Raw genomic sequence first — 13,300 nt, 5'->3', positions numbered from 1 at the left:
CAACTTTTACAGTACCAGCAGTGGGAGGATGCCTTGTATCTGCTGAAGTCCACACTCTTCTTGCTGTGTGTTTTCAACTTGTTTCTTACCTATGGTGACCCCAAGATGACTCTTATCACAGGGTTTTCTTTGCAAGAGTTGTTCAGAGTGGGTTTGCCATTGCTTTCCTCTGAAGCTGAGAGTATTTGACTCGTCCAAGGTGGATTCCCATGGTCAAGCAAGGATTCAAAGTGTAGTCTTCAAGAGTCCTAGCTTAACACTCAGGCCACCATACCACTTGTCCATACCCTCCTGTCACTAAAATTGCTGCTGCCATTTCTGTCATGCCACTACCCAAAACCTAAAGCCCCTTGTTTCCCGGCTTGCTGAGTGTGTGATTCTGTTTTGAAACACAGTGTTTCATAATTGCTAGGAACTTGGCAAAGTAGGAAGAATCCACACAAGCATAAGTACACAGAGTTTGTGTTACACCAGCTACAGCTACCAGCATATCCATTATTAGGATATGTGAGTACAATGTAATAGTTTCCAAATAGAAAATTCTCCTTATATGGAATCCAGAATGGACACTTTTCAATGGCATGGTTTTTTTGGACTAGGATTATTGGGACTAAAAGAAATGGGTACTTCAATGATGTGGGTGCCCATAGAGGAGCATGTTTACAGGTACCCAAAAGATTCACATAGACGCCTGAATAAAACTGCTTTTTTTAAATCCGTGTCTTCAGAAATCATGAGACGTAAAAGAGAGGAAGAAAGGAAGGGCATTCCAAATTGAAGGGGGGGGGTGGGGCTTCAGTCACTTCACTAACTCAGATCTTTCTTCTTCAAACAATGCTGTTCTAATCTAGGCAGGGCCAGTCTATATCTTGGGAGGCTATTCTTCCCAGAGTGAATAGGAAGTCTTATGCTTTTAGACCAACCTGATCCAATATGTGGTCAAACTCTTGATGCCTTTAATGAATAAAGTCTTTACCCTTACTACAGATATATTGGAACGTACAGTGGGCCCTTGGTATCTGCTGCCATGGATACCAAAATCTTTGGATGCTCAAGTCCCATTATATACAGTGGCATAATAAAATAGCGTCTGTTCCATAAAATGGCAAAATCAAGATTTGCTTTTTTGGAATTTATTTATTGTTTCAATATTTTCAAGCCATGGATGGTTGAATCTGTGAATAAACAATCCATGGATACAGAGGGACAACTGTACTATCATATCAGATATGTCCAGAATATATAAACATTGCAGACAATTTTTAAAAAATAAATGCTTGTAAGTGCTGGATATCTCAATTTCCTACAGCTTGAAAAATAATATGTGCAATTGAACGTGCATAAGCCGTTTATTTCAATTTAAATCAATACCGGAGCCAAGCAGAATTGCTTTGGGGGCCTGGAAGACAGCTGTCCACCCTTGTTGTAACTTCAGTTAGGAAATGGATGCAAGTTTTCACTTCAGTTTCAGTCAGAAGGCACCAAAGCCCACAAATCTTAACCAAGAGGGAAAGGAAAACCCTAGCCTGAAGTTAGCACATTCCCAAGATGCGTTCAAATTTTTAAATTACAGGTCGGATCCAGGCAAAGCGAGTTGCTTAGTTGCCACTGAGATCAATTGGACTTGTGTTATGGTTAATGTTCAGTATTAACTTCAACAGAACCAAAGTCAAATAACTTGCTCTAGCCCCATCCCCTACATATGTAATATCAAGTTTGTTGTGAAGGATAATAAAACCAAATGCTTCTAAAATAAGTCCTGGTGCCCACTACATTTTGACCCAACCTCTGCCTATTTCAGACTCAGTCAGCAGCCTCTTCTTTCTACTCACTGTTACCACCACCCTTCAACTGGAGGATTTCCTCTTCCTCCTCAAAACACAATGGGATCCAGATCCCAAATTAGTTATGTGAAAGTAATACAATTTAGCATGCTTCTTCCTCTCCTAGTGTAACTTTCTTATTTTGCATGGGCTACTTTCTTTCCTTCGATGGGCCGCACTACTTTGGCATCTCCTGTTCCCCTCACTACTTTCTCATACTATCTGTGTGTAGTCAAAGCCTGTTGAAATACACATGATGAAATAATAGTCAGCAAGGGTTAAAAAGTGTGATGACCAGCCTCCACAGCAAAGTATAAGGATGGAGTGCTGAAAATTGGTTTGAGAGATTTGGATTTTATTTGCACATTGCCCTTTCTCCGAAATGCTTATTTTATCCCTTTTTTGTGCTACACACTTTTGCATTAGATTATTTCTATCCCTCCTATCTGTGCATTCTGTTGAATGATTCTCTTGAAGCCAAGCAATTTTGTCTGATGGCGGTTGTTCTTTTAACTTTTGTTGGGGTGCAATATGAGCTCACAGATTCTTGTAACTTGTTTACCAAAATGTAGTCTTCCTAGTTCCTTGACCCCCAGCTATCAATCTTGGAAGCATGTCCAAGCTTATCTATACTAAGCAACCTCCAGTGAACTGCAGGCAGGGACTAGCCATGTGTGACAGTTTCACATCATCCATGATAAGTGTTATTTTTCTTCTTCCCCCCACCCCCCCTTGAGACTATATTTGGTAGGAAAGATTATAGAAAAGGAATGCTTCCTATGGCTTCCTGGCAAATTGGAGAATCAAAATAGGACTTACAAAATTTCCCGTTACTTGTTCCAGTACAGCAGACTGCAGTGAGAAAACTGGCACCAGCAAATGACTGCATCTCTTGCAAACCTGCAAGCAGAAATTCAGTATTTGGAAGTAATGAGCGAAAAGAAATGTAATTACCTGTAATAGGGTTAATCTTAGGAGACAAAATAAAGTTACATTTCAAAAGTAAAACAAGAGGAAAGCCGGCAGCTTCTCTGGTGTAATGAGTAACATTATCAGTTACTTTATTATTGTTACGTTTAAAGGTAATTTTACAGCACTTTGACAGCAACTTTTAAAGTTATATAACTTTTGCTTATCGATGCTAACAGTTTTTGAAAAGTTTTTTAAAAAGCAGTCCAAAGTAGCAAGCATGACCCAAGTAACACGCACACACACTTGTTCAAACCTGGTAGCAAGTAAATGTATGGATTACTTTACAAATTCTATCATGTGTAATTGAGACAAATTGCTTTTTAAAAGTAACTTTCTAAACTGGCTAAACTATAGCTGCTCTATTTTACATAAGCTATCTGTTTTGAAGCTGTTGTGTGCCTTCATCATTTCTCACTTATGCCAATCCTAAATTGACTGTATCATGTTCAGGGCCTTCCTGGTCTTCCTCTGAGTCTGAGAGAGACCTGCCCACTTTTATCCTGTTAAAATTCCACTTTTATAGCCTTGTATGGTAAAGCTCTCAGACCATTACTCCATGCTGGGTCTCTACCATATACACTCGAATACTAGTCAACCTTATGTATAAATCAAAGGCAGGTATTGAGGCCAAAATTATGAATTTTCATATATGACCCATGGATAAACTGAGGGTAAAACTTAGGGGCATGTAACAAAGGACCTAAAGAATGAAGCAGAGGAAAACAGTGCCAAAAAACTTACAAAATTCCAGCAGGCATTAACTTTTTGTGCTTATACTAAAGGCTGGATGGATGAGAGAGTAGAGCAGGATCAGTGCTTCCAGGACAGATTATACTCTTACCTTTCACCAGGGGATGAGTCCTTTGTACATAAGAGTTACAATACAGTACATACATTGACCTGTGGATAAGTCGACTCAGGTTTTGGGGGTCAATGTTTTTACTAGACTTGAGTCTATATAGTAAATAAATACTGTATACTGAATTGTATATATGAAAGTGAAATAAATAAATGCTGCTTGTTTGAGAGTTAGAAGCAATGGTAGGTTAGAAAATTCACTTTAATGACAAGAAATGTCTTGCTAGCTCTTTTCCTGTGATATACCATACATTTCTGCTTATTCAGAAGTATTTCAAATGTTAATCCTTAATGCAGCAAGACAAGTCACTGGAGGCTAGAAACTCCACAGTCTTGTGCAAGCTAACAACTTATGATGGAGGGTAATCTCTTTCCAGGTCTTTTTGTCTTCTGTGCAGGGCAAACATAAACTGATCATCTTGTTTTAATAGCTTCTCATTGATCATCTACAGAGGGAGCAACTAGTGTCCAAATGAATAACATTAGGCAGCAGATATGAGCTGGAATTGGCAGAGAAAGAATAAATGGCCAGGAAATAATATTCTTATATGTCCTTGTAGTTCACATCAGAAATTTGAAGCTGAAACTTGTCAGTTTTTTATTTGATCATGAATCGTAGAATACATCAGCCTCCAAGTAAATATGACAGCATATAACTTCCCTTGACATGCGGCACTGTCACCCTTCAGTGGCAGTTTATCTTGTGGGAGCCCAAAGCCAAAGATTCTCTTTAATAGCTATGCAGCGAGAGTTTCAGTTCTTTGTTCTTATCCTCTGTATATCAGTCTTTACCATGTAGCTTTTAATATGTGGCTATGAGGCTTTTGCTTCATGTGGCAAACATTGTTGTTGTTGTTGTTATATTTATTTGTATCCCGCTCTTTCCCCAGGACTGGGACTCAATTAAAAACATTAAAACAAAATGTACATTAAAAAGGAATTAAATTATTACGGTATTAAAACAGATAGTTATTAAAAGAATAAAACATATTTTGAAAAGATAAAACTATATATAGAGGGGGGAAACTTTAGGGTGGGATAAGCTTTCAGATGGGGCTGATACCTATTAGAAATGGCTTCCCCTTTCCCCCACTGTTTTTTAAGCAAAGTTTCACAATATCCCAAGGGACCATGTTTCGGCTCTAGTCATTACATTGGTCTTTGGTGTACTTTTCAGTGCAACATTACTTCAAGTCTCCTGCCCCTGTACGCAAAGTTATTATCAAAACTGATGCCTCCCCACTATGCCATCTTTCTATGCAGTACATTAACCCAGCCGAATTCTTTTCTTTATATAACTTTTCATTGGCATAGTTTTTCAACTGTAAAGCTTGGGGAAGTTTTAAGAGCTCTTGGAAAATGCTCCCAGTACTAGGGAGACAGTGCCAGGGCAAAAGCAGCATGAACTGGCAAGATTAAACCTAAACGTTCAAGTGAGTGTAAATGCTTTTAAACATTGTATTTTCTTGTTTGGAGAACATTTAGTGGAGAAACAGAATGGTTCCCAACTAGAAAAAGGGTCAGACAAGGCTGCATCCTATCATCCTACTTGTTCAACTTGTATGCAGAAAACATCAGATGCTGAACAGGTTTAGACTCAGAAGGAGTGATGACGAGAGGGAGGACCATCAAGCATCTAAAGATAAGCACTATACTTTTATTGATGCAGCCTAAAACTGCATTGGCCTTTATAGCTGCCGCATCACACTGTTGACTCATGTTCAACTTGACTAATCTAATTTCAGATGAGGGGATCCAGTTGTGTTCCCCTCATCTGAAATATTCCACATTCATATGGCTCTTTTCCATTTTGGATGCTTGAAGGGTGAAACTTTGTTCCTTCGTCTACTAGTTCCTCTGAGCAAGAATCTCCTTGCTATGCCTTTCCTTATTTAAGGAAACAGAATGGGGGGAAATGAAAATGATGATAATATGACCCATCTTTCCTTCCCATTCCCATTTCCACAGGATGTCTGTGTAGCCCTTCCTTGGTCACCCTTTCCAGATAAGATAGAAGAGGTGCCACTGGAATGCAAGAGAACAATTGGAGGATGGGTTTGAAAACACACCAAATGGGTGAAGGTAAAAAAAAAATAGTCCTCTTTGTCTCTAAATGGCAGGTCAAGGCTACAAAAAACCTCTCAATATCCCCTCATCCTTTTCCTCTGATAAAGCCCCAAGTTTCCTGAACAGTCTCTTTCTTCATGTGAGCTTGGTTCCAAACTCCAAAACATACCAGACTGGAGATACATCCTGGTGAATCCATTCTGTGGACTTAACAAGGTTATTTTGTTAGCATGCACTGCCTTTGTCAGAGGGGGATGTTTCTGCTTCTCATTTTGTCCTTCTGCCTCCGTGCCAAAGCACAGCCCTTACAGGAGAATACAGTGGGTGAGTAGATGCTAAACTATTTATTAGAAGCTTGTACTGGTGATGTCCAGGTCTTCTTAGCCAATTACATTTTAGTGCACATATGATACTAAGGATGAAAGAATCTGCAGTCTACAGCAGAACTCAGAAAAGTCACATTCTCACACTATGTCTCCCAGAGACTCCTGTTGTAGTCTGGGAAATGAACCTTTCTAGACACTGGTCTAGAGGTAAGGTTGCAAATCTTGAGTTTTCACGGCAGCACTAAATTTTGTATTTGTGGGAAAATGTGGTTTCTTCCCTCCAGATATTATGAGTTCTGTGTAAATGTCACAAATCCCTAAACCTCAATTCATTATAGTAATGTCTCCTTCATTAGATGCTGTAGGTTGACATGAGATGCTGTAGGCTGACTTTTACATAAGTAAATCCTAGATGATGGCTTTGATCTTAAGATGGTTCTCCCTTTGTGTTGGGGAGAACCCAGTGAGATAAGTTAGGCAGAGAATGGCCCAAGTTAAGTCCCAGGCGCTGGACTTCATGACTAAAAGGGAATGAAAGATGGGAGGTGATGGAAATACTCATGCAGACTCTACTCAAGGACTATGCTCAGGAAGAGACACTTCAAACAGTAGATAGGATGAAAGCATGGAACATATTTGGGTTCAGAAACTGAACATCAAATTGTGGATGGCAGGGGAAGGTACTGAGAAAAGGCAATATTAGAATGCAGTGGGCAAGTAATGTCCACAGCCTCATCCTGTATCATCCTTAGAGAACATTTGTGGAAAAGACTCAGAATTTGGATCTTGGGAAGCCACTCTTGACTTTTTTGTCTCAGCAGTGGCAGAGGGACAGGTGAATTTTGAAGAAAATTGATTAACCAACATAGGTGTGTGCGCACAGACATACACATTTCATCTCAGTTGACCTGAGAAGGAGTGCTTGTAGGGCTTGCAACAAATATGGCTTGCTCCTGCCTGGGCTGCCAGCCAGCCTGCCTGCCACACTCTTCTCCAGGATACTCCATTCTGTCCCCAATCTTTTCCAATTTTCTGCCTCTTATCTCAAGAGTCAATCCACATTCTGTGGCCACAAGCATCCTCAGTCCCCTTTTGGGATCACTACATGCTGTCCAATCCACACTTCAATTTTATCTCACTCAAGATTTGTTTCTCAGTACATCCCTCTTGTATATGAGATAATACTGTTTTGGCTTCCTAAGCAATAGTACTCATACAGCTGGAACAGTAGAAATAGATGAGATGCAGAATTGCAACCAAAATAATCACAGGCAATACTCCTCCTTCAAAAAACCCAAAACAAAACTATAAGCAATCAGTTGTCACTGTTCATTTCTATACTGGGTATTTTCTCATTAGGTCCAAACGTATCCTTGTTTTAGAACAGTGCTGCTGACAATATCTCACATTTCCTAAAATTTAGGTTAAATGATACAACAGTGGCTGAAATACCCAGTGGGAGATCAAATCTCAAAAAGAAGGAAAATGCTTTTTGCTCAGTTCTGATGTGCCTAATCAGAGCAGTTGGATATTTTAGTGTTCGTATAGTGAAAAGTAATGAATTTGCCTTACTCAGAAAAATATTATCGTAAATCCTGCTTTAATGGTGGACCCGGCCAGTCGTGGTTAACTGGTGCTTAATCAGGTGTTAAATATATGCAAAGATTTAAGCTGCAAACCTTTGCTGCAGAAGCTGCTTGCAGAAGATTAAATACAGCCCTGATGAAAAGTGAAATGAATATTTTTATTACATTTTCTCTCTCCCGAAGCTTCCGCTTGCAATCTTTCCAGAGTTTTCTGAAGCTCTGCTTTTTAGGAATAGGTCATCTCAGATGTCCTTCCTACCTACATACAGTAGTTCCCTGTACAGTCACTGACGCTTCCTTGCTTGATTAAGAAAACAATTGATTAAATGATTGATTAAGAAAGATCCCTTGCTTAAATGCAACAGCTCCTCATTATTACTAACTGGGAAAATGCTGCTGTAAGATGACATACAAGGAGCAGTGAGAGGAGGAACTACAGTTGAAGGCAATGCATAAGGTTCCCTTGACCTAGAAACAGCACATGGTCAGTTTTGTCATATCTGCAGTGGCTGGAAACAATAAGCTCAGGTGTGATTCAGTGCTGCATATTCAGGGGCAATGCAGCAAAATAAAATAAAATCCAAAAACCAGAAAAGAGTGATATTGACCAACCCAAATGCATAAAACACATTGTGCGAGCTTTTGAAGCTCCACTAGTGTCTGCATCAGGCAACAAAACGTTTTTAAAAATCACACAGGGGAAGAAACGCAACAGTGGCGGGTTATAGACCGCCGCTTTGAGGCGGTCTGCCGCCGCCACCGTTTGCTCCGTAAGGGAGCCGTCGCAGCCACATCGCGCGGCTCCCTTACGGAGCAAAAAAGAAGCTCCAAAATGGAGCTTCTTTCTGCGGTGCCTCTGTGACGTCGTGAGGTGCCAGGGGCGCATTCGCGACGTCACTGGCGCCGCAACACGTTCAGACGCACAGCGTCCGATATGTAAAGATGGCGCCGGCCGTGTGGAACGGCCGGCACCATATTGTACGGACAGAGTCCGTATTAGACCCAGGGGCGTCTAGAAGAGACGCCCCTTTTTTAAAATGGGACGTCCTGCAGACGTCCCAAGTGCCGGTTTGTAACTGGCTAGTGTTAGAATCACAGGTCTACATTTTGTATGAAATACAGCCTCTGCCTGGATAGAGATCCTTTGCAACCAACTGAACTACAACAGAAACAACATCTGATACAAAATATAGGCCTGTGACTCCAACAACCTCACTTTTCGTCTCCTGTATGATTTTTAAACATCTTTTCCTTGATGAAGAAGCATGGGGAGCTTCGAAAGCTTGCATGATGTGTTTTCTGGACTTTGGCTGGACAGTAAATCCATCACTCTTTTGTGGATTTTGCATTTTTTTAAATTTCTCAGTGTTGCATATTTTACATCAAAACCAAGCCTTTTACATCAAAGCCTGGTTTGGAATAGCAAGTGGGAGAGAATCAGGCCCCTTCATGACATTGACTGCTGTATTGCTGGAACTGCAGTGAAGAGACTTATCACATCCATAGGTTTTTCAAAGCAGTACAGGTGTGCAAAAGAAGACAGATATGATACGAAAACATTTTCAAAGCAGTACGTTCCTGCTTCCTTTCATAACACCATTGCTCCAAGAGATGAGGCTGGTGTGATAATGCCCAAAAGGTCCATTTACACTACAGAATTATAGCATTATAATTTGATTTAGACTGCCATGGTTACATCCTATAGAAGCCTGGAATTTGCAGTTTAGAAAAGGGTATCAAGAATTCCTAGCTAAAGGCCTCTACTGCTGCACCAGACTACCAGACCTGGGATTCTGTAGAATGCAGCCATGGCAATTTAAGTGGAATATAAATTCTATAATGTGAATGGGCTCTAAGAGAAAGGCAATAAGCTCCTTTTGAATACACATTGCCAAGAAAACCATATAATAGGATCACCAGAAACCATAACTGATGTAACAATACAAGTCAAAACATCAGGCAAAGCAAGTTTCCTACCCTTGGTGTGAACAACAGAATGGGCCACAAGAATGTGGTTGTCCCTTTCTTAAGGATTAGTCTTTTCCTAACCTTAATTTCTTGCATCCTTCTCTGCAGATTTCTGGCATATCTAGTTGCATTATGTCACTCATCACTGGGTTCTTCTTTTTTCCCCTCTTCTGTGCTCTAGCTCTTGATCCTTGCTCTGCTTACATCAGTCTGAATGAACCTTGGAGGAACACTGAAAACCAGTTCAATGGTTCTATCGACCAACCTGAGTGTGACAGCCATGTTGATGGAGAGTGGTATCGCTTCACAGGGATGGCTGGTGATGCCATGCCTACCTTCTGCATCCCAGAGAACCACTGTGGAACTCATGCCCCAATCTGGTTGAATGGCAGCCACCCTCAGGAGTCAGATGGCATTGTCCAAAGACAAGCTTGTGCAACCTTCAATGGAAACTGCTGCCTGTGGAACACAACGGTTGAAGTAAAGGCATGCCCAGGGGGCTATTATGTCTACCATTTAACCAAGCCCAGTGTCTGCTACCATGCCTACTGTGGACGTAAGTGAACCAGTGTAACTCTGCTTTCTCTTACATTTCTTTAAGCAAAGTGTATAGAGGGAAGTTGGTTTGAGGGAGCCATAATGCTTTTGATGATCAGGAAGTCACTTGATCATTTATTCTTGACTGGCCATTTCTACATTGCAAACACAGCTCTGTGTGTTTGATTGATGTCATCCTTCTGTGTGTAACTCCTACATATACACAAATAATCTTTTCCCCAGTGGTTTTTCCCCAAAGGGAACATGAAAGATGTGGACAACATCAAGTAAAACCCTAAAAAAAAAGGGGGGGGGTAACACCATTGCTCTGCAAACATCAGTCTTTTGGCAAAAATGGGTTGTGATGTTCACCTAAACATAAAGCTATTTCCTGTTGACAATGTTGTCAAGTCGTGTCTGACCATATGGGGTGGTGCTCATCTCCATTACTAAGTTGAAGAGCCAGTGTTGTCAGAGACTACTTTGTGATCCTGTGGCCAGCATGATTGCACAGAACGCTGTTTACCTTCCCACCAGAGTGGTACCTATTATTCCCACCTCTGAAGGTCTTAAAACCTAGCTCTCTTTGCTATATAGGAAAATCTTTACCGAGGATTCAGGAAGTCAGAAGATGCTGACACGCTACTCAGGAAGGCTGCAAATTTAGCAGAACTAATCTAGTCTGACTGCCCCCCACCCTCAAAATACCATACTCCAGACATCCCCAGATCAATCCCATAGGAACAGAAGTACTGTAGTGATATATCCAAAAGTACCTCTTTGGTAGTGAGAGATGTATCATTTCTGAGCCCTACTCATAAATTGCCTTGAATTCGACTTTTGGGGGAAAGCATACGCTAAACTGTCTCAATTTGTCAGGGACAATCCCAGATAATTCTCTGTCATCAGACTTTTTCAGCTACTTTTTAAATGTCCCAGTTTCTCTCTTCTCCTCCCTTTTCCTCTTTGCCCATGGGGGATGACTTCAACTACTGCAAACTGGCTCAAAGTGCAAAAGTGGTTTGCATGCAATTAACTCAGCAGGAGAGAGGAGGGGGCAGAAAGTAGCCCTTCCCTATAGACTCAGGATCACTTCAGCCTCTTCTGGCTTGTCTGTCCTTATTCATAACTTTTGACATGTTAATCACACTCAGAAGTTGCATACCCACATGTGGAGGGTATACAAAAAAGGTGGGCTGCAAGTAAAGTGATTAATTGAGTGAGTGGTAAGCCACAGTACTTCCATGTTCGAAAATCAGGGCCCTAATGGCAGGAGCTGCTGCCACATTGCAGCATTAATGCATTTCGACACCACTTTAACTATCACAGCTTCATTCTGTGGGATTTGTAGTTTGTTGTGGCACAAGAGCTCTCTTGCAAAGAAGGCTAAATGTCTCATAAAGCTACAAATCCCAAGACCCCATAGCATTATGCTATGGCAGTTAAAACAGTGTCAAACTATAATTCTGCAGTGCAGCTGAAGCCAGAAATGAAACTCCAGACACCAATTATAATGCTGCTTAGCTGAGTCCTAGCAATGCAGTTCCTCCTTGGTGATCATCTTAACCCACATGGTCTTGAATATCTTTAGATTGGATTCTCTGCCCAGAAAGAATTTTGAACTACACAGTAGGGATACAAGGGACCGAACATATGCCATTACCCTGATTGTGTAGTCCAAACCAGTCCAGGGAGTGATGAATATTTGAGCTTAGTCAATAGCACAAAAATAAGGCATACTTCAGAGAGAGCTCTCATTGCATTTACTTTTTCTTTCACAAGGAGTAAACAAAAGCTCCTTTTCACATTCTGCATCTCTGTAACAGAGATGTCAAAATCCACAGTGCCTAGAACATAAATCCAGTTTCAAAGTGGCTCTGTCTTGCTTTCATTCCCCTTACAGTACTCTAAGGTACTTTTGGTGCCATGCATGAAAAATGCCTTCCGTGAATTGCTGAGTTCACAGAGGAGGTTTTTCATATCTGGCCACCAACGAAACAAAACATTGGATGAAAAGGGCAAACCTTGTTCCCCTGACTTCATATAGAAATTTAAAGTTTGACTTCCCAGTTTAATTTTACATCCCCAGGCAACCTAGTTAATGGCTTCCTGCTGTGTTACTCACTGGTATTTATAGCTCATAATTGAGAAATCCTTTTAGTAATTTATTTCTCCTGGAAAGCAGTTCCCTCCTGTGCATTACAATCAGCTGAGGAGGACCTGCTCAAGTGTGAATGGGAAAGCTCAGGCTGCATCAAACCTTACCCTTTGCACTGTCTCCCTAAAGGAGGTGTTTGTCCTACTACTGTACTTTATAAATGTCCATAGAACAGCCATGATGACCTTCTTTTTTAAGGAAACGTTTGCATCTCTAGATGGGATGAGAGAAACGCACACAAAACATACACATTTGACCAAGAGGGTAGCCGCAATTTGACATCACTTTAACTGCCATGACTTATGCCACAGCATCCTGTGATTTGTAGATTAGCAAGATATTCAGCACCAGAGCTCTGGTGCCTCACCAAACTACAAATCCCAAGATTCTGTAGAATAGAAGCATGGCAGTGAAAGTGGTACCAAATCACTTTAATTCTGCAGTGTGGCTACACCCCTAGTTCTCTGTTTGTCTTCAAGTCATTTGTGACTTATGACAGCCCTAAGGTGAATCTATTACTGGGATTCTTGGCAAGATTTGGTCTGAGAGGATTTTCTGCCATTCCCTTCCTCTACACACACACACACACACACACACACACACACACACACACACACTAAAATCAAGACTCTCCAGCACAACATGTTATTGAAAACCCACCAAAACAACATAGACCAAATGCCACAGAAAACAGGTTTATCAGGTAATCATGTGAGCACTTGATTTTCAGGCCCATATAGTGTTTGGTGATGGTTGCAAACCATTTGCTGCATTATAGGCACTTTGTCTGATCTAGTGATTTCTTATAACTCAGATCCAAGGAATTCATAGCCAGTTTTGTAGGTCATCACACCTTTCCCAGAACACTTAATAGTCCTGTACCCATATCACTGCAGTTCATACTTTTACCTGCTCATCGTCACTTGTCTGTAAAACCTTTGTCTTTTTAGCTTCTCTTTAGGACTATTGTTGAGACTGACTTTATTACCCCAACACCATTCTACT

General features: G+C 40.9%; 1 protein-coding gene across 1 annotated transcript in view; it reads left to right on the top strand.

Moving 5' to 3' along the window:
- Positions 1 to 5,651: 5,651 nt before the first annotated feature.
- Positions 5,652 to 13,300, top strand: part of LOC149318748 (oncoprotein-induced transcript 3 protein-like) — a 52,694-nt gene continuing 45,045 nt past the window's right edge. Inside the window, exons 1-2 of the mRNA XM_089510387.1 lie at positions 5,652 to 5,735; positions 9,782 to 10,156. Of these exons, the coding sequence (XP_089366513.1) occupies positions 5,684 to 5,735; positions 9,782 to 10,156 (427 nt within the window). The 5' untranslated portion in view covers positions 5,652 to 5,683. The remainder of the gene's footprint in view (positions 5,736 to 9,781; positions 10,157 to 13,300) is intronic.

Source organism: Sceloporus occidentalis, unplaced genomic scaffold (assembly GCF_023333645.1).
Source record: "Sceloporus occidentalis isolate IW3139 unplaced genomic scaffold, rSceOcc1.0.p SCAF_2, whole genome shotgun sequence".
NCBI classification, from domain to species: domain Eukaryota; kingdom Metazoa; phylum Chordata; class Lepidosauria; order Squamata; family Phrynosomatidae; genus Sceloporus; species Sceloporus occidentalis.
This window is presented reverse-complemented; position numbering and strand designations above follow the sequence as displayed.